Source organism: Lygodium microphyllum, chromosome 3 (assembly GCF_053477565.2).
Source record: "Lygodium microphyllum isolate KBCC chromosome 3, Lygodium_microphyllum_v1.1.10, whole genome shotgun sequence".
Classification (NCBI taxonomy): Eukaryota; Viridiplantae; Streptophyta; class Polypodiopsida; order Schizaeales; family Lygodiaceae; genus Lygodium; species Lygodium microphyllum.
In genome coordinates, this window is record NC_141137.1 from 8671232 (window position 1) to 8698892 (window position 27661).

Here is a 27661-nt window from a genome sequence, read left to right on the forward strand (position 1 = left end):
CACCGCCTTTGTTATATGGGAACTACTGCTCTAACTGCATCAAACTAGGAAGAATTGACTACAAGCAATTCCCTTTCTAATGCAAAACAGAATGGTCTTACATCGTATATTTCTGGCCTTACAAAAAGATAGATCGAGGCCTGATTGAGCTGGAAAATAGTGATGCAAACAACACCTTGCTGTCCACATGCAGATATTTATAGAACTGATTATTTCCAAATTTTCCAATACAGCTTTAGGATATAATGGCCAGCTACATTAGTTGAAGGTATGTATGGAGTCCATAATTTCCACATGCCAGTGACCATGCATGCAATTCATGTTAGGTGGCATCACACGTCACCATTTACCCTAGACCCACCACAGAAAATTGCACTCTTCATATATAGACTGCAAAATTCAAAAAAACAGATATATAGTATGTTCGCAACAATAAAAGTTACCAATAAAGCTGCATACAAACCACATCATACAATAACTTGAGGGTAACACAATGTAAGTTATACGGAGGTCACTACCTGCTTAAACAGCCCAGGATTGTAGCACAACAATATAAAAAGCAGTATACACACGTGCCATCTATTTCCTATTTTCAGATGTAAAAGAAAGTTGGCACAGAAAATGGCCCACAAAATCACGGAAACCAACACATGGAAACTTCTAGTAACAGGTGTCATCACTTTATTTGAATAGCACACAGTGGGGGATGCACAGCTTCAAGACTCCTGCCTAAAACTCCACACTACAAGTCAATCACAAGGTCTGTTTACACCCTTAAAATTTGCAACTTCGTGGAAAATGCTATGGCAACCCAATCTGGCTGAGTTGATGACCACTGCAGTTGATTAATTTCAGCTCCTGCTGTGTAGGCAAGTATCGGATCCAGCCCTCCATCAACTGGTTGATTCATTGTCGAGAGATCCCAAATTAAGGCTTGTGAATCATCTCCTGCCGTGCAGATATGGCAGGAACTATGAGGTGCCCATGCAATGGCATTTACACTTGCTTGATGTCGCTGCAGTTCTGCGACAGGAATGGTAGGATACCTTATGTCCAATACCACCACTTTCGAGCTGTCCATAAGTATAGTAGCCATGTACCTTGGGTCTTGCTTGTTCCAGCCTAATCGAAGGAGGGGTGTGTCTGGTTGGGGACTTTCATAGATGATGGTAGAATGCTCTTTGTCCCTAAGATCAAACACACGTACAGATCCATCTGCTGATACAGAAGCAAAAACACCTGCACCACCCCAGGCTATGTCATAGACCTCTTTATCATGTGCAATCAATTGGGTATCAACTGCCTCCTTGTCAATATCCCATATAGTGCAGGTTGTATCAATGCTGGACGTTCCAATCCTCTTGGGTTCTGCTTCATTCCAGTCAAACGAAGTAAGGGGAGCGCAATATTCACTGTTCCTATTATTGTTCATTATGCTTTTGAGTTCTACTTTATCATCCTGGATCTGCCAGACCCGGAGATAGTCACCAGTTGTGGCTAGTAAGTCAGATTTCTGGCACTCTTTATCAGGAACAAACATAATTTTTGTTGGGGGATATGGATGATCAAAGGAAAGCTTAGGATCTGCCTTGAAATCTCCTGTTTTCTCATCAAGCTGCACAATCTCCACTTTGTTATTGTATTCCTCCAGGAAACTACCAATACCCAATCGAAATCTCTTGTCTTTTCTCACACTCCAATTCATTGCATAAATTTGCCATGATGCCTCGTGTGTGTAAATTTCAGATCTTTTTTGTGGCTCTTGTGTATATGCATCCTGATCACTTGCCATGTTCAGTATAGCTGACATAGAAGCAAAATAAGATATGTTAGTTTAAACAGGTTGAAACTCCTTGTGACTTCCAAAATCTCGATAGGAAAACTACTAACTAGACAATCTAAACCAGAAAACGAATAATGTCAAGAATTCCAGGCCTACAGAAGAGCAAATATGAACCTCTCTCACAGAAGCTGGACCTTTAACATTTCTGACCATCAGCCAGTAACAAGGGGGGAGGCTTATGAACAGAGCTTTTATATGCTTATTGCGATTCAGAAAGAAAACAAGAAGCAAACTCCATGTCTTGATACTGTGAACTAGACCCAACCTATAAGATGGGTGCTTACGATAGGTTCTCTGCATGGTGATCAAAAAACACTTGCCCTTCTTACAGTGTCACTTTCTAAGAGTTTGTTTCATATTCGGACTCCCGTTGGCAGGAGTTTGATTTGAATAACTATCAAGAAAAAAAAAAGCACATTATAACTTGCAGTACGAAATCAAGATGAGAAACATAATGAGTCAAAGTGGATAAGAACAAAATAAAGCCAAAATGCAGTTTGAGCTAACACTTTCATTTCAATAAATTTAATATACAAAAAGACGGCATAGCACAAAGAGATGCAACCTTGAGATTCTTTTGGGCCTCTGACTAGTGGCTAACCAGGAGGCATGGTAACCAAGAAATGTGTTTTGGCAGCATTGAAACATGAATGCATTTCACTACTGAAACATTTCAGAGTGTAATATATGTTTCACTCCGAGAAAAAGGAACAAGTTCTATTTAAAATAATCTAAACATGTGTATTTTAAATGTGTTATTCTACCGTTTCATGTGGCATTTGACTTGGGTCATACCCAAAGGTGAAACATTTCAGCTGAAACACAACATTTCAAGAGTGACACATTTCGCGGTTACCTTGCCGGGGGGCTCTGGATGAGTGGGTGGTGTTTTGGTGTGTGGTGGGGATGTGGGAACTCAGAAGGAGAAAGAGAAGACAGAGAAAAAAATATAACATCTATTAGAGGCTAAAAATGGACTGTGACACAAAAGTAGTGATACATACAAACCTTGGCAAAACTAAATCTCTTAAGCAGCAAATGAAAAATATAAACTGGAAAAGAAAAATGAGAGACTGCATCCTTGGGCCAAAGTAAGAACAATGGCCTAATACAAATGCTAGGATGGAACTGACACAAGAATGTAACTAGACTGATGAGGGAAGCATCTAATCCTCATCCCATGATGAGGGACATAGTTGAGCCTCATTCCATAATATCTCACATGGGTTGGACCAATATACATAGACACAAGCACCAAGACAAAAACAAATTTGTATCATGTACACCTTCACAACAAGAACTCGGCTTTTATATATTGAGACATGGTGCCAACAAGAAGGATGCACCTGCAGTGTTTTAGAGCACATTGATTTGACATTAAAGACTAAGGTTGAGTCAATAGACTCAATGAAGTGCATTTAGGCCATGCATGTGTGGATGTCTAAATCTTGATAGCGTGGTAGGAACCCAATACTAAAAATCCCCCAAAAGTTTAAGAAATGAAACAACTCTTTGAGCCTAAACAAATTTTGTTTCATACATAGTTGATAACGTATGTTTCATACTTCCATACATGTACAGGTATGAAAGTATGATTGAAGTATGATTCAAACCCCCAGGCTGAATCATACATTTCCTTTTTTTTTCTTTTAAAACTAGAAAAATATAAGAACAATAAGTCGAACCTTAGTGGGAATTGTAAACATTCCAACAAAGCTTACACTTAGAAAACCAAGCATAAAAAACATTGAATTTGACAAGGGGACTGTATGAATTTTGAAAAAGCTCATGTAGACTGTAGAGCAGCCAGCAGTGAGCACATTGCATAGTGCACAGGCTGAGAGCACACTGCCCTGTTTTTGCACATGCTGAGCATGTTGCCTTGAATCTGAATTTCTGCACACACTGCCCTGGTTCTACACAGTGCACAAGCTGATGATTGAACTTGCTGGCAGGCTAAGGCATGTAGGCTGCACATGCAAGTAAACTACAGGAGAAAATATTGAGATTGCAGGAAAAAATATTGCCATGCAAAAAGTGGCAATTTTGACCGATCAAGAGTCATTTTTTTAAAAACCCAAAAAACGGATAGGTATGAAATGGCTTTTCATACGTCTGCATACCAAATGTGTATGCAGACGTTTGCAGACATCTAGTATACTCAATCATACGCATCTGAATCCAACTAATGTTTCATAAAAATCAAACCACAATAAGTGGCCTTGTGACATGAAAAGCACACGCACGTCCGCATGCCTACACGCGCACATCCATACCTATATATAAATAGAGATAATTCACAAAGACACTTAAACGAGAGATATGAAGAATTTAAAATGCCGATAAGCCAATGATCAACAGTGTATCGATTGACATATACATGATTTATAAATTAGTGTATTGGCTCCGTGTCGGTGAGACTAGTGAGTGCACCTAGACGTGTATTATCTTCATTAATTAATGCAAATTTAATTGCCTCTTCAAGCATCTTAGGTAAACTCCTTTTCACTTCCTTTTTACAGGCCTTATATAGTCCCCTTATGAATCCTCTTGTTTTTTGAAATTCATCTATTCCTTCCAATTTGTAGATTATCTCACGATACTCCTCGAGATATGTTAGCAAAGGTCTTCCCTTTTGTCTGATAAAATCCCAATCTTCCCAATTTCTTTCCATTTCATTTTCAAGAAGGAATTCTTTCAAAAAGACCGATTCAAATTGAGCCTAAGTTTCAGGTATTTTATTTGCCTCCTTTAAAGTTCTCCACCATTTATATGCTTTTGGCCCCAAGGTTAAACTGGCCTCCAGTGCTTGGAGATGTGGTGGAGCATTCTTTAATTTGTGCAAATCCTCCCATTTGTGGAGGAAGTTAAAGATAGTGTCTTCCCATTTGTGGAGGAAGTTAAAGATAGTGTCTTTGTTTCTATCTTTTTCCTCCCCATGAAACTAAGGGGGTTTCATATCTTTTAACACTGGGTTATCCCTTAGCTTTTGGTGGAGTTCCCTAGGATATTGCATAGTCACATCTACATCTTTCAATGAAGATGGAATATCTACGGTCTCTACCTTACCTTTATCCCTTTCCAGTAATAAGGCTAATTGGGATTTTATTTCGGTGAGTGCTTGAGTTAGCAACTCCATTTGAACCCCCTGGTGCTTGCACACGAGCAGTTAAATCATCAAATTGCTCTCGTGTAGCAAAAAATTATTCCCAGTGTTCTTCTTGCATTTTAGTTTCATGGGGATCCACCATAGGGTGGTCCCCGGAACTAGAGCCTTCCATTGCCCCCTCTCTCTCTTTCCCCTCCATCTATACACTGGAATTGGAAAGAAAATATAAGAAATTTGCAGACAAAGGTGGGGTACTTCCCCGATTACAAAGGTGGGGAACAGTGGGGCTTTCCTTAGATCTGTACTGATTGTGGGTAGGTCACGTAGGAACGAGGCCTCTTGGCAGGAACGTTGGATTAGCGTGTGACTGAACATCACAACCAGGTCGCGTGAGAACAAGGCCTGTCGACAGGAACGCTAGATTAGCGTGTGAGTGAACACGGTCCTAAAAATTTTAAAAAATCTAGACGTGCCGTGGCCGGAATTATGATTAGTGTGGCTTGTGTTGACGCAAGACGTGGCCGAAATTACTAGAAGCAGGACGTGACCCGACTTGAGGCAAGCGCAGCATCAAAGGTAAGATTGGCGTGGTGACCCGACTACAGTCGCCAACACAGGACGTGATCGGAGTGGCTCTGATACCAGTATTAAATAACTGCAAGATTGTCCTTCTCCAAGTATTACATAGCTGCCCGACTGTCTTCTCCCAACTCCCTTCTTCAAGCACGAGAGGTCCCTCTCCGACTCTCCACCCAACCACGCCTAGAAAGTTGCTAGAGAGAATGACGTCGTGACTCTCCTACCAGCCGTCAACTTCTAGTGAGTTATACTATATTTATGACTCACTTACTTCCTAAGCTCCCCTTAACCCCGTATGGGCACCCAAGGCCCCCGGACAGTCATCTCTCGCACTTGTTTCCCAATAAGTTACATTTATTGATGTAACAATAGGGTTAGGGTAACACAAAGACAAATTACAATGAACACCAAAGATGAATAAATGAATAATGAAAAAATACAATGCTCAATGCGACAAACATACTATGCAAGGTAATTACTGAACCTTGAAGTCTCATGTCTTTGCAGGACCAAGGCAAAGGGTATGAGTTGGAGAGCATGTCCTCCTCTATCCGGATCCAAAAATGCAACAAATGGCCTCCAAAAGGGTATGGCCACTTGAGATCCTAGATCATTACCAACCGGGTCTAGCACAACTCGAACAACAAGGAGCATGCTGGAGATTGTCAATAGAATGCATGCAACTATTGTAAATAGCAGTAATGATGACACGGCATGCTGGCAACAGCTGCTGGACTGAAAACACAGGCTGCAAATGTCTGGTCAGCAAGCAGTAAACACAGCAGTCTGGTGACTCCGGAGGGCTGGATGCTTAGTACCCCGAAACGGCGTTTCCAGGCTGCCAAAATGGACCGGCCGTTTCGGACCAAAACGGAAACGGCAGACCGGCGTTTCGGCATCCTACCATCCGTTTCGGGGCACTCCAGCTCCCGCCGCCACCGCTGCCGCCGCCGCCGCCGCCTCCTCCTCCTCTTCGTCTTCCTCATCCTCCTCCTCTTCTTCTTCCTCCTCTTCTTTCTCTTCTTCTTCCTCTCTCTTCCTCTTTTTCTTCTTCTTCTTCTTCTTCTTCCCCCCATTAGCCTTTACTACTTCCTCTTCTTCTTCTTCCTCTTCTTCTTCTTCCTCTTCCTCTTCTTCCCCCCATTAGCCTTTACTTCTTCCTCTTCCTACTCTTCTTTGACTTCCTCTTCCTCTTCCTCTTCCTCCTCCTCCTCTTCTTCCTCTTCTTCTTCTTCTTCTTCTTCTTCTTCTCCCCTCCATTACCTAAAGGCTAATCATGGCATTGGATCCATATTGGAGACACGTCACTCCAATCAAGGGATACGAGGGCTTTGGCGGTGCAACTATTGTGGATTGGAGAATTTAGGGAGCGTAACACGCGTGAAAGACCACTTGGCATGCATTCCCAACAAAGACATCAGGCCTTGTTGTCCAGACTACAGTTGCCAGTCATTCATTGATATTGATAATTATTACTCAGTAGTTACTAGAGTCTAGAGACTAGTACATAGTGCTCAATGCTCACTGGACGTTGAGTTTTAACTCATTATTCACATGACATAGTTACATGTATCATTGTATCTTGATTTCGCTTATTATGCATCTTGATTCTTGTTCCATTGTTCTTGATGTCAGTCTCCACTCTTCTTGATGTCAGTCTTCACTGCTCTTTAGATCATAGATGATTTAGGAGTCATAAATTATAATTCATTTGTTGCCTTCAGTTTTGAAAATTGGGTCTTAATTGTGTTAAGTTGTCTTAAGTTTCAACCATTGAGTCTTAACTCTTCAATCTTCACTCGTGAGTCATGACATGTGTAATGAATCATGATTTCAATCATATAACATGGACTCAAAAGTTTTGTATGAAATTTGGGTACATGTTATTGTAGGCATTGACACATTTGCATATCCACATAATACTATATTTATTTTAGTGTACAGTCCGAAACGTCGTTTCCCCGTTTCCAAAATTTGGCCAAAACTCCGGTTTTCCCGTTTCTGTTTCTCCCGTTTCGGAAACTCCCCCGTACTATGGCTGGATGCAGGTGCCAGCTGATGGACAGCAACCTCAAACTAAGATATCTGCCACGAAGAGGTGTAGACAGCACAGAATAGGTGCCAACAATCTGCAAAACAAGGATGGACTGTATATTTATAGATAAGTGGATCCTCCCAAACAAGGGTTTGGCTTATGGGACATAGACACTCTCTAGGACCATGCACCATTTAATGAAACTTTAGTTAATTGGAGTTTTGGGGCCGTAATAAAAAGCTAATCAGTGTATGATGCATTTTTTTAGCTCAACAACTAGAAGATAAACTTTATTATTCCCCTTTGGATTCAATGCACAAATCTATTGATTTGCAGAAAGGACAGAGTACAAGCCTATACTTTCTTCTCCTCCATCTACTCTAGTGCCGAGTACTCTTGCTTTTACTTCCAAATCATTTCCTAATGTTTCCACCTATGAGCAAAGATTTAAGTAATATTCAAGCTGAAGTTGTTCTTCGAAATTCTCATTTCAACATAAGTCCTAAAGAGGACCAATATTTCTATATAAACAAGAGAAGAGATGCTTACAAAAAGAAAACATGTTTTCTTCATCCTCCTTTCCTTCAAGTTTTGGATCTTAAAGTCAATCTGAAGCTGATGCATCATCTCATTCTTCATTTCCACCATCATCTATATTTCAATTTCCACGATTAAATTCTCAAAATCAATTTAACATGTTTGCTTCCACTTCATCAAGACCTCTATTTCAAACCCAACCCAATCCAACGTCTTCTTCCATTGTATCTCCATCTACATTCACACCTTTCACCTTCCCTTTCCACACACCACATGTGGCATCTCACATTACACCAAGGGGTTCTTCAAATATAGGCACATCCTTAAGGACCCCTACATTTTCACATCCGAGTGGTACAAATGCACTTAGGGGGGCAGCTCCACCTCCATCTCACACACTTTCAGAATTTCCACCACATGGGATCACCTCCCAAGCATTTCTAAGTGTGGACCAATTGGTACCACATTTTGCCCACACAACTATTCCTAGTGGACCCTCTGGTTACACGACTCTGTCCTAGCTAACAATTGGACACATCTACAAAGTTCAAATGCCTCCTCCTTTGGCACCTCTTGGACTCTCTCAGCCCATGCATGTTTACCTACACTATGCTCCTAGTGGACCCTCTGGTTACACGACTCTGTCCTAGCTGACAATTGGACACATCTACAGAGTTCCAATGCCTCCTCCTTTGGCACCTCTTGGACTCTCTCAGCCCATGCATGTTTACCTACTCTATCCGACACCTCATAGTTCTTCCTCGTCAACCAAGCATGCATTCACTAATAAGACTCATTTCAATAAGTCTAACCATACTACTAGGTCAAACTTGATGAGCCATGTCCTAGACTCATAATATTTGTCGGACATTGCACAAGGGCTAGAACCCCAACCAAACCCTCACCTTGTTCCACGTAAGGTTGTCCGTTCTTGAAAAGCCTAGATACCTCTACCATCATTGAGTCAATACAAGGATTGCTCCCAAAATTCCATTCACAGCTTTAGCATTTTGACCTAGCACTGAAATGGTGGGAACACTTGACTAACTACTATGTGGCTCGAGATAGGAACCATCATATATAAACCTCAACCATCAGCTCCAAGAATTTAGAATTTCAAACCAATATGACCTTAAGGCCAAGTTGGCTAAATATCAATGCTTGCTCACAGAGTTATCCACTACATAGGCTCCTAAGTCCCATAATGAGTAGGTCACATTATTCCCAAACAAGTCCCCCAAAGAAATACTTTGACTTTGTTTAGCAAGTGATTTCACAACTAACTATGCCTACGTTTATAAATTTTGAGTGTCAACTAATGCATTAATGCATTATGGCCAATTGTTTGATCAGTTTTATAACACGTCACCTCCTGTTTAGAAGGGGCTCTTGTTAATACTTCTCAATAGGGGCAACAAGGGGAAGGCAAGAAGGCACAAAATCAAAATCAAACTAGTAAGTCACAAGGGAACACCCAATCCTCTCTCAAACCAGTGTGGCAAAATGTACCTAAGAAAAATAGGTACTGGCAACACTATCAAAGGCCCAACATTTGGACAATAAGTGTCACTCAAAGCTAGAGGCATACAACATAAACCTAGGAATCAAACCTCCACCCCTCAATCAATCGAGTAACCCCCTACAAGGGAGGCAGCGTGGTAATAACCAACAATATCAAGGGCAGAGGCCGACTCAAAACCACACACCCGCTGGTCAACCATCATAGTCGGCATCATTCTCAACTCCAAAGGGCATGTCTAACTAGTTTGTTGGACCACATGCCCAGCTTGTGTCTGTAGAGACACAAAAGGATACAAGCTTAGTCCATATTTGCAAGTTCCCTCCTGAGAAGGCGACCACACAAACCCATTCTACACAACCTTGCAACTCTCCCCTTGCTTGCATTGTGGACAATGGAGCTACATGTCACATGACCCCACCGAGGACATATTTCTCCATTGAGCCCCTACAACCAACATGTTCAATGTAAAAGCAATTCCGGTTAAGATCCAAGGTCCAAGTCCCCACCTACAAAGTCTTCAACTCCCAAACCAACTTCCAAGGACCCATTACCTTGCTAGTACCAACAAAGCATGTAGGATTTGGAGATCCTTTCAACAGATTCAATCCAAGGCCCTAGAAAATATGTCCAACTTGCACCTACTGCCTCATTTGCATCTATCTTTACAATAGATCATATAGCACGTTCTGTGCTAGAGAGTTGGCAAGAGGCTCTAAAGCATCCATAGTGGTGTGAGGCCATGGGAAAGGAGCTCGAAAGTATTAATCGAAACAAAACCTGGACCTTCGTGGATCGTCTGGGACCATAAGAAGATCAGTGGTACTAGATGGATCTTTAGAGTTGAATTGAAAGCTCATGGAATTTTGGATAACTACAAGGCTCATGTCACCAAGTGGTGATACTTTTTGCAATTGCTTTCCTTATTTACTTATATAAATATTTTATTTTTCTTTTCTTTAGTTGTTGATGCTTTTTACTCCCAGAGTTCTCTTGGATTAAGCCAAGATCTTTGCATGGCCAAAAGAGGCAGCCATTGGGACAAATTGGACTAATGGTTTGTCTGAGCCTTAGGATCAGTTCCATATTGAATGGGCACTGAAGAATAGAATGCTAGTGGTTTGGGACTATGTGCTAGCCATTGGAGATGGTGCAGAACAATGAGTCTGGCCAAGACAGAAGATGCACATGTGAGAATGCTCACGGAATAAAAGCCACCCTAACTGAGCCACATTACACTTTTTGATGCGGTTGCAATGATAAAAGTTGCTTAGAACAACTTGAGGAATGCAAGGGTCACCATCTCTAAAACTTAGAAAGTTACTATTTTTGAACCCCAGAATCTGTTCGCATCATTATCTTTATTTTTGCACGAGGATTAATTCTGTAGTCTGTATCGAGGTCATATTTTGCATTGATCATAGAGAATTTTAGACCGGAAGGTTTAAACGGGAAAATTGTTACATGTATGCCATGTGGCACAAATTCCCCACAGAGAGAGAGAGAGAGAGCATTTTTTTAAAAAAAACGTGATAGGCATGAGGAGCAGATCTCAAAATGAAGTTTTGAAGGGCTGAGGGCAGATTGCTGCAAGTACATCAGCTATGGAGAGTACTTCTTCGTCTCTAACTCATGTACGGAGGTAGAGCTTACTCCCTCTGTTCAACTCTCTCTCTATTCTCAAAGGAAATGCTCTGCATGATGGGCTCATTCCATCGAAGGTACAGTTTTGTGTTTTCTTTGCACTTCTATTGAGACAAGAGCCTCACTGTCTAGGTTCAGGAGCAGCTGTTGGCTTCTCCAATGCAAGAACTAAAGAAAGTGATGACCATGCCACACAAGAACATGGTTTTTCAGCTCTGATTTAGTGTTGTTTGTGGGACTGTTTTACTACTGGAATGATACCAGGGTAAAAGGGATGTTGTTCTCAATATGTTGGACAGTAAAAACAATAAATATAGAGTTCTGCAGACTGCAATTCTGCACATGAATCATTGAGTTATGGTCACAGAAAGTGTTTTCCTAAAATGGATGTTGTTCTGGATGTGCTGGACAGTAAAAACAGTAAGTACAAAGTTCTGCAAACTGCAATTCTGCACTTGAATCATTGAGTTATGGTCACAAAAAATGCTTTCCTAAAAGGGATGTTGTTCTAGTCATGCTGTATTGTCCTTATGCAGCTGGGATTTACTCAGAAAAGATGAAAACCAACAGTTCACAGGTTATGTATTGTGGAACATTTCATTTTTGTAACTTCCCATCTTCTAATTGATAAAGAAATACCGAGAGGGACGCCGGTCTTCAAGGCCAATCTGGTATTGAGGGAGGGAGTGAGGTCTCTATTTGTGTGTGTGTGTGTGTGTGTGTGAAAAGACCAGGTGTGTTGATTGAAAGAACTACCACTTTATGTGAGTCATAGACCGGTTTCAGCTCGCCTTATAAAGTGAAGGTTTTGACAAAAGCAAGGCATTGAATACATTGAGACCTTTGCATCCATTGCACAGTTGATATCATTCTGCTTGTCAATGCATCTAAAATGTCACATTGAATTGCTTGCATGCATGTGTTGAGATGTGTTCATCGTATTTATTCTTATGAACCGATATATGGCTGTGGTTTGATTTTGCACGAATACATAAATTCCATTGGACAAAAGATCCTAACATCCAATAATCCCATGGCACATACATCTCCCTAGGCATAGCTCTCAGTGTATGGTCTAGCCGTAAGTAGGAGATAATGGCACCTTCCATAGCCAAGGCAGAGTATTAGGCTCTTTATGACAGCACTACAAAGGCTGTCTACCTGAGGATCTTACTGACAACACTTCAATTTCCATGTGACATTTCAATTGTGATTTTCTGCAACCATCCAAGTGCCATCACACTAGCTGATAACCGCATCATCAATCCACAAACAAAGCATGTTGGAATGCACTATTGCTTTACTAGAGAGCAGGTTGAGCCAAGCATCATTCACCTACAGTTTGTGCCTTCATCTAACAATTTTGCAAATATTCTAACCAAGCTAGTCAATAGACTGCTCTTACAGTACTTGCTACCCACAATCATCAATTACCCCATGCATTAGCATTCTATTCTTATAAACATACATTTATGAGCATTTATCCATTTTCGCTCCAAGAGCAATCAAAGTAGAGGCTGATGAAGAAAAGTGTTGAAACACAAAAACGGCCTGTTGTAGATGCAAACATGCGTCAAGCCCATGCTAGAAATGGAAGGACTACAAGCTGAAATGCAACAATCTCTAAGACTAGAATAGGTAAACGCAGCCATGTAACCATTGGAAGATGATGGTAACTAGTTACCAGCAGTAGTGAGAGGTGCAATGACAACTGTAGACCACGTAGCAGCAGTCATTGAGGGTTGGACAGCTAGTGGAAGAGGGCTGGTAGCCAAGACCTATAAGACACGGATAGGCTGAATGGTGACCAGCTTGTCTATTTATAGATGTAGATACTACTAGAAGGATCCTCCCAAGTTAGGGTTTTGCTTATGGGACATAGAAACTCTCTAGGACCATGCACCATTGAATGAAATTTTAGATAATATACATACTTTGGGGCTGTTTCAAAGAGCTAATCAATTTGTAATGCATTTTTAGCTCAACGCGTTTGCTATTGTCAGAACTATTTCAGCTTGCATTTCCACCTTGCAAGCTGCAATTGCCATCCACTGCTGATGTCATCAGAAAAACTACATTTACTGATCAGCTGCTGCCAAACATACATTTTGCTGATTCAGGTCATTCTAGCCTGCATTTGCTGACCAAGAGCCGATGCCAACCTACCACATAATGATTGCAGCCTGCGTTTGCTGACCAAGAGCCGACACCAACCTACCACATAATGATTGCAGCCTGCATTTACTGATTTGCTGCTGCAATCACCTAGCTGCCACATCGGCATTTGCAGCTGCATTTTCAATTTTCATTGCTTCCCTCATCATTCTAACACTTTAGTCAGCTACTACACACTGTTCGAGCTGCCCCAATCTATGCTGTTCAATTGTTCATTATCTTTGTTCGGGCATTTCTTTACAATTGGCTCCAAGATCATCATAGGTGACATCTCATCACTGCCTATTTGTGGAGTTAGCACCTTGCCTCTATTTTCCGACCATCCATCTTCGAGCTCTATATTGAAAGTCCTACACATCCCAAATTTGGGCTTCTTTCTCCTCTCCATTCTTGCCAAGTTGCCTTACAAGGCTCGTGACTCCAATTGTCTTCACTGAGCATTTATTCAAGACTACATCAAGAGTCATTCTTGCAACAAGGGCGCAAGAGAGAGGGCTATATTGGCTCTATTCCCCTTCCACTGTGACGAACCCCACAAGGCAACTTTTCATTGTGCGCCCATTTCTAACTTTGCACACCCTATCCCACAAGTTCTACCCCACCCCCCACCATCTCCTTTGCTGGTTCCCTTACCCCCCATCTCTTTCAAAGGGAGACAATCTCAAAGATGCGACTGGATTCCTTGGCCCCTTTGTCAGAGTGCAGCGATGCGGAAGCGTAGGACAAAGACTGAGAGAGTGAACACAAAGAGAAAAGAGAGAGAGAGAGAGAAAAGGAGACTGTAAACGCAGAAAATCAACGGTGTAATATGCTGTGTAAGAGTGCAGAAATACACAAGGGGGCAAAGGAAATATCTGTGTATGTCTCCGACTTGATGACCTCGATCTCCGTCAGCCCGAGCACAGTCTGTCTCAACCAACAAATCTCAAGATCAGAATCTAAATAATGAATACTGGAGTGAGCCACGAAACCGGCTATAAATAGTCGAAAAATAGGAAATAATTGCAGCAGGTCCGCTGCATTAAATGCAGCCGACTGCAGTAAATCTGGCCGCCTGTACCAGTAAGTCCGGCCGACTGTACCAGTGCCACGTAGCATCCTGCCGTACTGCTGACGTGTCCTGCCGTACTGCTGAGGTGTAACCTGCTATCCACCAACCTGCTGATGTGGAACCTACTGTCTACCAATTGTCTAGGAAATGACTGTCTAACACCCCCTCTTAGATCCTGGACGGGTCAAAAGACTAAGGGATCTGGAATGCTGCCGAAGAAGAGCCTGGGGAAGCGCCTTCATAAACAAATCTGCAAGATTATCCTCCGTCATGCAGTATTCCACATCAATGGTCCCATCCAGAAGCTTCTCCCGAATGAAGTGATACTAGATCTCAATGTGCTTCGTCCGGGCATGGAATACTGGATTCCGTACCAAGGCAATGTACTCTCATTGTCGCACCGCAAAAGAGTAGGACGAGTCTAGGGGCAGCCAATGTTAGATTACGGGCACAGATTTCCTGAAAACTGATGGAAGCACGAGTGTTCTTCACCTCCCAGCCACGCCTAGATAAGTGCTGGCCTTGTAGCTTATCTCTTTGCCAGCCGTCAACTAGCTGGAGTCCTACTATTTCTGGACTCCCTTACTCTCTAGGCTCCCCTTGACCCCGTTCGGGCGACCAAGAGCCCGGACGGTCATTATCGTGCATGTTCCCCTAAATTTACCTTAATGTAACATTAAATATCCCTTTTAATGTCACATTCCACACTTATGACCTTAATGTAACATTAAATATTACTTTTAATGTCACATTAATGTCACATTTCCTTCCCCTTAAGAATCGGTTTCGTCCTCGAAAACGATATTTGGAAGGTCTAACTGTAAATCGGGAAACCTTTTCTTTAAAGTACTTACTCGCTCCCATGTTGAGCTTTCTTCTGAATAATCTTTCCACTTCACCAAACATTCTTGATAAATAGTATTCCTCGTTCGTCTATTACGAACATTTAATATTTTTTCTGGTTCATGTGGATTAGATTGGTCATAGAATAACTCCTCAATATCATCATTTAAAACTAGATTATCCAAGTCACCCAGCTTTTTCCTTAATTTGCTTACATGAAAAACTGGATGTATTTTACTACCAGCAGGTAGTTGGAGCTTGTAAGCCAATTCTCCCACCCTTTTAAGTATTATGAAAGGACCACAATACCTTGGTGAAAGTTTTGGACAATGTCCCTTTTTCATAGTTTTAGTTTGTTCAGGCACCTTAAGGTAAACCAATTCTCCTTCTTCAAAGGAGATGTCTCTTCGGTGAGGATCGGCATATGCTCTAGCTCGACTTTGAGCCTTTTTAATATTTTCTTAAGCAAATTTTAACATACTATTCATATCCTCCAAAAAGTCTTTAGCTGCCTGAACCTTTTCCTTATGCAGTCCTACTGCAAAAGGAGCTCTGGGCTGAAACCCATACATCAACATAAATGGACTATATCCAGTGGAAGAGTGTTTGGCACTGTTATATGCAAACTCTGCTATCGGTAAATACTCTTCCCAATTAGTTTGCCTTTTACTCACATATGCCCTAAGCATATCTTCAAAAATTTGGTTAACCCTTTCAGTTTGCCCATCTGTTTGCGGATGATCCGCCGTACTCATGCTAAGTTTAGTATCCAATTTCCTAAATACCGCACGCCAAAAATGGCTATCAAATTTTCTATCCCGATCAGAAACTATATTTGCCGGAAGGCCATACAATCGGTATATGTTCTCTACGAACAATCTAGCCAATTCTGGTATTTTAACATCAGTTGAAGTTGGAATAAACCTAGCCATTTTGGTTAACCTATCCACAATTACCCACACAGAGTCGTGCCCCCTCTGTGTTCTAGGTAAAGCAACAATAAAATCCATGGAGATACTCTCCCATTTTCCCGAATGAATTTCTAATGGATGGAGAAGTCCTCCCATTTTTAATTTTTCAGCTTTATTAACCTGGCATTTATTACATTTGACCACATAGTCAAGGACGTCCTTATTCATTCCAGGCCAATAGAACTGCATTTTAATAAGACTATAAGTCTTATTAACTCCTGGATGTCCCGCACTAGGGGTATCATGACACTCAAAGAGTATCTGGCGCCTTATTTCTATATCTTTCGGGACACATACCCTACCCTTGTAGAGTAAATAACCATTATCAATGGTAAAATTCTTCCACTTGAATCCAGTTTGAGCAACCCCTGATGCTCCATTTCCTAGTTGAACATCTTCAGATATTCCTTCCTCAGTAGAAGCACTTTCATTTGGATCCCCATTTTTTATTGCTTCCCATATGTTGGAATATGCCGGATCAACCTGACATTTCCCTTTTAAAGATTCAAGCAAATTGGAAGTGAACTGAGTAAAACTCAATTCATTAATGATGGGCATTCTGCTGAGTGCATCAGCTACTATATTATACTTTCCTTTTCTATATCTTATTTCATAGTCGAACTCTTGGAGGAGTTCGGCCCATCTGGCTTTACGCCCATGTAAATCTGGTTGATCATTAAGCCACTTAATGCTTTCATGATCCGATAAAATCAAAAGTTTGGCACCATACAAATAGTGCCTCCATTTCTTCATTGCATGTACTATTGCATACAGCTCCCTCTCATAAACAGAATAATTCTGTTTTGCACGATCTAATTTCTTGCTTTCAAAAGCAATTGGTCGACCTTCTTGTAATAAGACCGCGCCTATTCCCTTATCACTGGCATCAGCTTCAACCACAAATGGTTTATTGGGATCCACTATTAATAATATTGGAGCTGTAGCAATAGCTACCTTAAGTTTTTGAAAACTTTCATTTTGGTCTGTTTCCCAATTAAAACTTTTCCCTTTCCCTTTAAGTTGGTCAGTCATTGGAACACCTATTTTGGCATAATCTCGAATGAATCTACAATAAAATCCAGATAAACCTAGGAAGATCTGCAGCTCTTCCAGGTTCCGTGGAGGTGGCCATTCAATAATTGCCCTTACTTTTTCTGGATCCATGTTGATTCCCTCTTTCGAGATTATATGCCCTAAATATTTGACCTCTTGTGCAAAGAATTCACATTTAGTTTTCTTCGCATAAAGGGAATGTGTTCTTAACAGTTAGAATACTAATAATAAGTGTTCCAAATGTTCTTCTCTTGATTTACTAAAGATCAAGATATCATCCAAAAAGACTACTACAAAATGTCCTAGATAGGGCCGTAAAACACTATTCATCAGCTTCATATCAATTCCAAGCAGCATGGTTAGGGGATAGGCAATTAAAACACAATTTTTGCTTTTTGGCCTTATCAAAGTCATCAGGACTTAGCTTTGGCCTCATATATGGTTTCTTTTCAAAAGGTGGTTTTTTACCTTTGAAAAATGGCATTTTTCTTTTAAATTTGCCCACAAATTTTGAGGTTTCTAATTCCTTAGACTTGGGCTCCATATCAGTGAGACTGGTGAGTGTACCTGGACGCGTACTATCTTCATAAATTAATGCAAATTTAATTGCCTCTTCAAGCGTGTTAGGTAAACTCCTTTTTACAGGCTTTATCCAGTCTCCTAATGAATCCTCTTGTTTTTTGGAATTCATCAATTCCTTCTAGTTTGAGGATTATCTCACGATATTCCTCCAAATATGTCAGTAGGGGTCGTCCCTTTTGTCTGACATAATCCCAATCTTCCCAATTTCTTTCCATTTCATTTTTAGGAAGAAATTCTTTTAAAAATACGGATTCAAATTGAGCCCAAGTTTCAGGTATTTTATTCGCCTCCTTTAAGGTTCGCCACCACTTATATGCTTTGGGGCCCAAAGTTAAACTGGCCTCCAGTGCTTGGAGATGTGGTGGTGTATTTTTTAATTTATGTAAATCTTCCCATTTTTGGAGGAAATTAAAGATTGTATCTTTATTCCTATCTTTTTCCTCCCCGTAAAATTGAGGTGGTTTCATATCCTTTAAAACCAGATTATCCCTCAATTTATGATAGGTTTGGGGTTCTTTAGAATCTCGAATGGTCGCATCTAAATCTTTCGATGAAGATGGGACATCTGAGATTTCTATCTTATTTTTGTCTTTTTCCAACAATAAAGTTAACTGAGATTTTATTTCAGTTAGTGTTTGAGTTAAAAACTCCATTTGAACCCCCTGAGTTTGCACACGAGCAGAAAGATCATCAAATTGCTCTCTCGTGGCAAAAAATTCTTCCCATTGTTCTTCTTGTATGTCTGGTTCATGGGGATCTACCATAGGTTGATCCCCAGAACTAGAACTTTCCATTACCCTTTCTTTCCCTTTTTCTGCCATTAATACACTGGAATTGGAAAGCAAAAATAAGAAATTTGCATACAAGATAAAATACTTCCCTGATTTTTTATGGCATGCTGTGGCTTCAGTTATGTATGAATTTTTTTGCCTGCCTCACAGCAGTCGCAGTCTTATCCGCCTCAGAAGCAATCCTATCTGTCAACAGCAATCTGATACTGGCAGCTCCACTTCTGATCTGTTTCTCGCGGCTGCTGGCAGCTTCACGTCTGAGCTGGTTCGTCCTCGCGAATGCTGGCGACTCCACTCCTGGTCCTCGCGGATGCTGGTGGCTGCTCGTCTGGTCCTAGTTGGTCTTCGCGCTGGTCTGGTTGGTCTTCGTGACCCTGGTCCTTACGTTTTTTTTTTATTATTCTTTTCTGTCCGTAACGAGACGGGTCGCCTTGATATGGTGTAATCGTTTCCTGCCCGCAACGAAATGGTCACAATAATGTGACGTGACGTGGCTTCTCCTTTTAATTTTTTTCTTCGCGGCCCGTTTTCTTATGTGACGGGGCAGGGCGGAAATACTCCGTCAGATCGCGTAACGGTTTTCTTATGTGACGGGGCAGAGCGGAAGTACTGCACGCGACGGGACAGGGTAGACGACACGCTTTCTCACGCGATGGAACAGAACACTTCTAACTGATGGCCCGCTTCTTGACTGACGGCCTGACAGATTCTTAATGATCAGAAACATAGGCTCTGATACCAATGTTAGATTACGGGCACAGATTTCCTGAAAACTGATGGAAGCACGAGTGTTCTTCACCTCCCAGCCACGCCTAGATAAGTGCTGGCCTTGTAGCTTATCTCTTTGCCAGCCGTCAACTAGCTGGAGTCCTACTATTTCTGGACTCCCTTACTCTCTAGGCTCCCCTTGACCCCGTTCGGGCGCCCAAGAGCCCGGACGGTCATTCTCGTGCATGTTCCCCTAAATTTACCTTAATGTAACATTAAATATCCCTTTTAATGTCACATTCCACACTTATGACCTTAATGCAACATTAAATATTACTTTTAATGTCACATTAATGTCACAGCCAAGCTCCTCCAACAATCTCCAAAGCCACACAACCTCACATGTGGTGGAAGACGCAGCCCGATACTCTGCCTCAGTAGAAGAAAGGGGTACCATGGGCTGCTTCTTGCTACTCCAAGAGATAACACCTGTACCCAAGATAAAACAGTAGCCTGCAGTAGACCGATGGTGGTCCACATCGCCAGCCCAATCTGAGTCACTCCAACCTGCAAGAACCAAATCTGTAGCATCTGTACCTGTGGGATAAGAAATCCCTAAGTCAGAGGTCCCCCTCAAATACCAAAGAATCCTTAGGGCAGCCTGCCAATGCACCTGTTTGGGTTCCGTCATGAAACCTGCCAGAAGACCCACAGCAAAACAAAGATCAACACGAGTGTTGAGAAGCCAAATCAAGGATCCAATCAACTGACGGTGGCGTGAAGCGTCCATCAAAGGAGAATCTGAGTGTGAAGTGGCCTTCCAATTCGGATCCATAGGAGTAGTAATGGTCGACAAGTCTCCATCTCAAAAGTCACAAAGAGCTCTTGAATGTACCTCTACTGAGAGATGAAAATCCCCCTTTGAGACTGATAAATCTCCTGACCCAAGAAGAAATGAAGAAGCCCCAAATCCATCATCTCGAATGCTTGATGTAAAGCTGTCTTGGTCTCATGGACTTTCTGTGCATGATCCCTTGTCAAAATCAAATCATCAACATACAACACAAACAACACACGACCAACCTCAGAAGTGTGCACATAAAGTTGCGGATCGGCCTTGGAGCGCCGATATCCCAACTTCAAATGAAGAAACGAGTCAATCTTCTTGTTCCATCCACACGGAGCATGCTTGAGGCCATACAAGGCCTTCTTCAACCTGTCACTTTTCCATCCGAGGATCCAAAGCCAAGAGGCTGCTCAACATAGATCTCCTCCTGCAAGTCACCATTCAGAAAGGCCGACTTCACATCCAACTGATAAACAGGCCATCTCCTATGGCCAGCCAAGGCAAGAACAGCTCGAATAGTCGCCATAGGAGAAGTGGGGGCAAAAGGAACATGGAAATCAATGCCTGGGCGCTGAGCAAAACCTTTAGCAACAAGGCGAGCCTTGTGCTTGTCCAAAGAACCATCGCTAAGGTACTTGGTCTTAAAAGACCCACTTGACACCAATCATCTTCTTGTGAGAGGGACGAGGCACAAGAGACCAAGTGCCATTCCTCTCAATAGCCTCCAACTCGGCTTCCATGGCCTTCCGCCAATGATCAAACTACAAAGCCTCCTTCGCTGAAGTGGGCTCTCGATCCTGCATAACACGAGTCAGCAAACAATAGTTGAAGCAAACAAGATCCGAAGAATGTGTCTGGTTCCTCCGTGACCGCCACGGTCTATCCTGCGGTTCCCACTCCTCAGGGATCCCCTCAATCCTTGAATCTCGTAGGGTGTCACAGGCCCAACGAAGAGAAGGAGGAACCTCTCCCCGTCGCTCTCCATCTGCTGAAGACTCAGGAACATCCACCGGAAGAGCTTCTCCAAGGTGGCCGGTGAAAGAGAAGACTCTGAATCCGAAGAAGAATCTCCATCAAGAGGCTTTGGTTCCAAAGAAACTGTCTCGGGAGCCCAACTCTCCCATGGATCTCCAAGGACAGGGTGCTCCTCACCCCCCTCTATGGCCATCTCGGCTCGTGTAGACATCCCGCTTAACAGGATCAAACAAACAATAACCTTGGGATTGGGAGCTATAGCCAACAAAAACCTGTCGTCGAGAAGCCGCCTCGAACTTATCATGCTGCGTCTTCGAAATGTGCACATAAGCATCACACCCAAAGATCTTGAAATAAGAGACATCAGGCTTAGTCCCGAAGTAAGCCTCAAAAGGTGTCATCCTGTCAACAGCCGAAGTGGGAGATCGATTAAGGATGTGAACTGTGGTAGCCACTGCCTTGGCCCACAAAAACGGAGATGTCTGTCAATGCTCCATCATGGTACGTGCCATCTCGATCACACTTCGATTCTTCCGCTCCAAAATGCCATTCTCTTGGGGAGTGTTGGTGTTAGCAAACTCCTAGTGAATGCCTCTATCTGCACAAAAACGAGCAAACTCATTAGACATAAATTCACCTCCCTTGTCTGAACGCAAGGTCTTCAGTCACCGGCCAAAACGATTCTCCTCAAAAAAAAGCCAATCCTTGAAATGAGAGAAAGCCTCTAACTTCAAAGTCAAGAAATAGGCCCAAGTCATCCTACCATAGTCATCTACAATCAACATGAAGTACAAGCTTCCCTTCAGGGACTCGGTCCTCATCGGGCCACAAAGATCCGTAGATACAAGCTCCATGGGTGAAGTAGACCACCTAGAAGCTTTGTTGGGAATCGCATCCCGATGCAGTTTTCCACGAATGCAAGAGACACATGGCTGATGACTCACGACTATGTCCGGCAAGCCTCGGACAAATGACCCTCGCGACGCCTTTCGAAGATCCTCGTAGTTCAAGTGGCCAAACCGAGCATGCCATAGCTCGGACTGTGTCTGAGAAGTAAAAAGAAGAGAAGTAAGAGCTGAAGAAGACTTCAATTTGTAGACTCCATTCTCCTCATACCCTGCAGAGAGAACCTTCCTCGATCCACGATCAAGAACTCGAACAGTATCACTGTCAAACTCCACCAACAGACCAAGAGCACAAATCTTATGAATTGAAAGTAAATGATACCCCAATCCTAGCACATGCAACACCTCAAAGGTGTGGGTGCCACTACGTCCATCTCGAATAAGCTGCATCTCACCGGGCGTAGCAATAGACACAGAAGAGTTGTCTCCAATGAGGATCTGCCCACGCGAAGGTTGCAAATGGGCAACACCAACGAAAGGAGTCATGTGCCGTGAGGCACCACTGTCCACAATCCACTCTCGAGCCTGGGGAGCTGTCATCGCAGCATCAAAAGTCTTCGATATAGAGATGAGGATGCAGCCACCGCTCCAGAGTCCTTCGTGTCCTTCTTGGTATCCTTCATGTATTTGTCAGGACAATCCTTCCAGTGACCGGTCTTGCCACAAATATGACAAGTTGATTCCTTCTCCTTGTCCTTCTTGGATTTGTTGTCCTCCTTCTTTTGGTCCTTCTTCTTCTTCTGAGAGGCTTGGCCAACTAATGTCTCTGATTTGGAAGCATTCTGTCCCTTCAATTGTTCCTCTTGGTCCAAGACCATAGGAACCAACTCTTCCCACCAAAGAGTTGACTCCCATCCTGAAGCAATAAGAGCGGAATAAAAAGCACCTGCATCTGAAGCTGCCGAAGCTTATTGATATGTTCCCGAAGCGAAGAAGACTTATTCACGGACAAAATCCGCATCTGCACCTCCAAAGAAACCCTCTTCATCAGGATCATCCGGTTGTCCATCTGGTCAAGCTCTAGCCATATCTCACGAGCCACCGTCAAGTGCTCAATGTGAGCTATCACGGCTATGGTGCAAAACAGAAATAGAAAAGAGTAAATCCTAGCATTCAGTTTGTTCCAATGAGACTGGGCCTTGGTCAACTCCGCACGAGCATTGGAAGAGAGTTTGGACTCATCCCTCACTGAGGGCCTGTTAATCTCCTCCATCACTAGTTCCGCCAAATCATAAGTCTCTAAAATGGCCAACATCATCACCCGCCAAATGCAGTGACTGTCACCATCAAGCTTTTGATCCGTTGGAAGAGCCAGTAGAATAGGCACCTTCCTGTCCATGATCACCTGGAACTCCAAATCAGTCTCTGAAGACATGTTAACCTGCAATACCTGCACAAACGCAAAAGCCGCCCCCTGTGACTGTGAAAACACAACCTTCTAGGACTGATTCCTCCACTAAAAAAACCTTCTTCATCCGCCGGAGGCGATGAAAATGTAAAATCTGCAATGGAAGGCCTCAAACGCAGCCTTCCTCACCTTCGAACGGCAATAACCTACAACAAATTCACCGATTAGACTCCTTTTCCGCACGCCCACACTCACTTTAGCCTGGATCCGATACGCAGCCCTCCTACTCGCCCTTGAAACCTGGAAACGTTGCCTTGTGTCGCGATGAAATCTCCTCTTCAAATAGGTTCAGCTCTCAATCAGTCCATCTTCACCGCTCTAATACCATGTCAAAGTGCAACGATCCGGAAGCGTAGGACAAAGACTGAGAGAGAGTAAACACAAAGAGGAGGGAGAGAGAGAGAGAGAGAGAAGGAGACAATGTAAACACAGAAAATCTGCGGTGTAATATGTTGTATGAGTATAGAAATACACTAGGGGACAGAGGAAATATCTGCGTATGTCTCTGACTTGATGACCTCGATTTCCATCAGCCCGAGCACAGTCTGTCTCAACCAACAGATCTCAAGATCAGAATCTGAATAATGAATACTGGAGTGAGCCACGAAACCGGCCATAAATAGTTGAAGAATAGGAAATAATTGCAGCAGGTGAGCCACGAAACCGGCTATAAATAGTCGAAAAATAGGAAATAATTGCAGCAGGTCGACTGCATTAAATGCAACTGACTGCAGTAAATCTGGCTGACTGTACCAGTAAATCTGGCCGACTATACCAGTGCCACGTGGCATCCTGCCGTACTGCTGACGTGTAACCTGCTGTCCACCAACCTACTAACGTGGAACCTACTATCTACCAACTATCCAGGAAATGACTGTCTAACACCCTTGTGTTTCAAAAGGAGATTACTAAGATCATGAGGAGATTCTTCACGCATAGCAATCTTCATCAAGCCTTCGTGTCATGCAATGGCCTCTTTCCTTTTTCATCAAGCCACCATCCCCTGCCGCTTCCATGCCCATTCCATGGTCCTTGGTCCCTATTGTTGCTCTTTTCTAGCAAGTTATTGTGCCTTCAATAGCTCCTCGCTATCATCTCACAGTTAGGTCCATAGCTTGGCTCACCCACTACCAATAGAGCATCATCCAAGTGATCCGTTCAAAGCCTCTCCACTCCCATAAGCCTATGGGGACCTCCCATTGGATTCAGTTTGTATCTGGAGGGGGGGCTTATTCCTCGGTTGGCATTCTTCATTAGGGGTATCTAGAGAAGGGGTCTCATTCCTTTGGTTGGCATTCTTCATTAGAGGACTTCATTGACATCGTCACTCATCCTAACACCCTCGAATCCATTCCGCACCTTTGGCTTCTACACCATCCAAGATTTGAGAGGGGGGTTAGCAATCATGTGTAGTAATGTATAGTCATCTCTTGCCTATCAGCCTCAACCAAGGATATTAAAAGATCTAACAATGTATTTGCCATCTAGTTTATTTGTCCCATAATTTAAGAGGAAAGTGTCTCTGCACTTCACTCCAGGCAGCTTGTTTCCTCATTTTACAGGCATTCATTGCCTAGGACAGGATGCACTTTATTGAGCACGTGCAACATTTCTGTACATTGCACCTCGCATTTTTTTAAATGAATTTTTGCTGCTCCAACCTGCATTGAATGCAAATTAGTAATATTCAGCATTTCTTGCTGTTGATAAGCTGCTTGCCCTCTCCACTGTCAGTCATTCATTTTATTTTTAAGTTCGTGTCAGCCCTCCTTATCATCTTCTTGATCTCTTGCCTCCAGTCAGCACCCACTCTTAACACTCCGAGCTGCAGGTTGGGACTGACTGAGACCAGCATTGTATCATTCTTTTCTGCCAATTTGTTCCCTCAGTTCACTGCGTTCTTTCAGTCTCCTTCATCTCTTTCATTCTATGTTCATGTTGCTTTCCACTGCGCACTCTCACACTTACTCCTTCACATATATTGTTCTTTCTACACATATTTTCAATGTTTTCTTAGGCTTATGCATAGTTGCTTTCATTTAAAACCATATTTGGTTTGTCATTGTCTAGGGATTTTCATAAGGTCTTCTAGGGCATAATAACATTTAAGGATGCTCTTTGTGGGACAAGGAGATGTAATCTGCATCTTCATTGATAAGACCTACAACATTCATGTGGACCAAATGACATGCTCACAGTGTGCATGGCAGCCGAGCTACTAAGGAGGCCCTTTGGGAGGTACCAAAAGTGAAGCGGAAAGATATTACTAACCTTTACATAAGAAAAATAAAAATATCCATTGTAAATGTACAAACTATAAGATTGGACAAACATGTTCAATAAATCATTTTAAAGAAATGGAGATTATTGCTTAGCAGTGTACCTGAATAACTTGGGATCAGAAACCCAATATAGACACCTTTGCTGGAATGAGAACAAAAAATTTGGGGGCTAAACACTCAGAAACTTGACATACAGCAGAAGCCTGACACACAATAGACAAAGTCACCATTATGTTGTGTCTCAGAAGTTATGGAGTGCTCCAAAACATACAAGCTGAATGATGACAAAACTGACTGAGAGAGCTGTGCTTCACCAGAAATGTGTTCTTCTTAAGAGTGCTTAATATGCATTTAATCCATTGTTCAATATGTGGTGCAGCTGAAACACGAAGCAGAGTTCACCCTAACCCAAGCACACACCTCAAATACTCAGAGGAATTGCTGCTGTTGATACTGCAGGCCCAGTACTTTGCTAAATAATTCCTGCAAGCTGACAAGCTTAGGAAGTTATATACAAAACAGGAAAAAGTATGATTATATATACAAAAAGCCAGAGTGCAAACCAGTGAAGCTCAGCCAAGTGGAGGTAAAATACATGCTGCCACACAAAAGATTAAAGAAAACAAATGATTCCGGCATTTCAGAGATTTCAGCAATATTTTAGAGGTTTTGACCAGCAGGGGTACTCTTTGCAATGTACAAATGTAGCATAGCGAATAGCTGGATCTCCCAAAAATGGTCTGTTACTCACAAGCCCCTACAAACCTTAAGTAGTGTGCCTCTGGCTTCAACCTGTGTTCTGACTTGTGATCTACCTTTGCAATGTTTGCGCCATCTCTTCACCTTCTTCCTCAAGTACCTCAATCAGACTATCTTCTTCGAGTATTGCAACCCTCCTGTCCTCTGACGAGCTTTGTTCCATGAGGAGACTCGGTTAGTCCACCTTATTTTTTTCCCTTTCTTTTCTTGCAAAAGAATGCTAAGTGCCCTGCTCCGCCACCATGCAAAGTTTTACGACAAAGGCACTTTGCTCACCTTATTTTAATCTGCTACACAATGTGTGTCAAAAGTGACTCTGTTGTGTTTCTCTTTTCTGTTGTAAAAGTCACAAGTCACCTTCAAATCTCTTGCTGAACCTACTTGATTTTCCATGAATATGTGCTCCAAATACTTCGACAAGCTGCTCTGATCTACTGCACCCTTGCTACTTCGTTACCCCTATCATTTACACTTCAGATAGATGCATCATTTGCTCTTATCACGTAGCCTGCGTCTAGTATTTCCTCTCTTAGCCTTTTGGTTTGTCAGTACCAGGCCATGGTTTGTCGAGGCTACTTAGCAATTGCAACTCTTCTTACTCTTTTACTATCTCGTGCCAGAAATCCCTACTTAACAAGATACCATGTAACCAAAAATACGGGTGATCAAAGCTGCAAATCTGCAGAAGTCTCTCATCTCCACAGTCGTAGACGAATTGCTTTCGATCCGAATGGAAAGACAGAGCTTTCAATCTTTCAATCCAACCGCGAAAAGAGAGAGAGGAGCAGGCGAAGCAAATGTACCTCCATTTTCTGAAGAAGACTTCCAACGGCGACAGTCCCCCTCAGGAGTTTACTGGCGACTTCAAGCTCGTTGCAGACGGTATGGGAGGAGGCACTGTCTCCTTCGCGAGCGCGCTCTCTGTCGGTCTGTGTGAGACCTAAACGGCAGTCGCATGGGAACCCCCTACCTGCCAAGTAGAAACGTGGTTTGCTAGAGATCACTTGGCTAGAACTCCTGAACTGTCCCGTGTGCAAGTAGTTCA

General features: G+C 42.6%; 1 protein-coding gene across 4 annotated transcripts; it reads right to left on the reverse strand.

Annotated features, from left to right (window-relative positions):
* Positions 1-658: 658 nt before the first annotated feature.
* LOC148038042 (WD repeat-containing protein LWD1-like) lies at positions 659-27661 on the reverse strand. Of its 4 annotated transcripts, none has more exons than XM_087668260.1 (5): positions 27420-27661; positions 26278-26340; positions 25959-26060; positions 2128-2237; positions 659-1803 (listed from the first exon to the last, which is right to left on the reverse strand). In XM_087668260.1, the coding sequence occupies exons 4-5, from the start codon at positions 2141-2143 to the stop codon at positions 767-769; spliced, it is 1053 nt and encodes a 350-aa protein (XP_087524386.1). In that variant the 5' UTR covers positions 2144-2237; positions 25959-26060; positions 26278-26340; positions 27420-27661; the 3' UTR covers positions 659-766. The 4 variants fall into 4 exon arrangements, with proteins under 4 accessions (XP_087524386.1, XP_087524377.1, XP_087524403.1 ...); XM_087668251.1 differs by having other exon boundaries at positions 26278-26347; XM_087668277.1 differs by having other exon boundaries at positions 2109-2237; positions 26278-26347.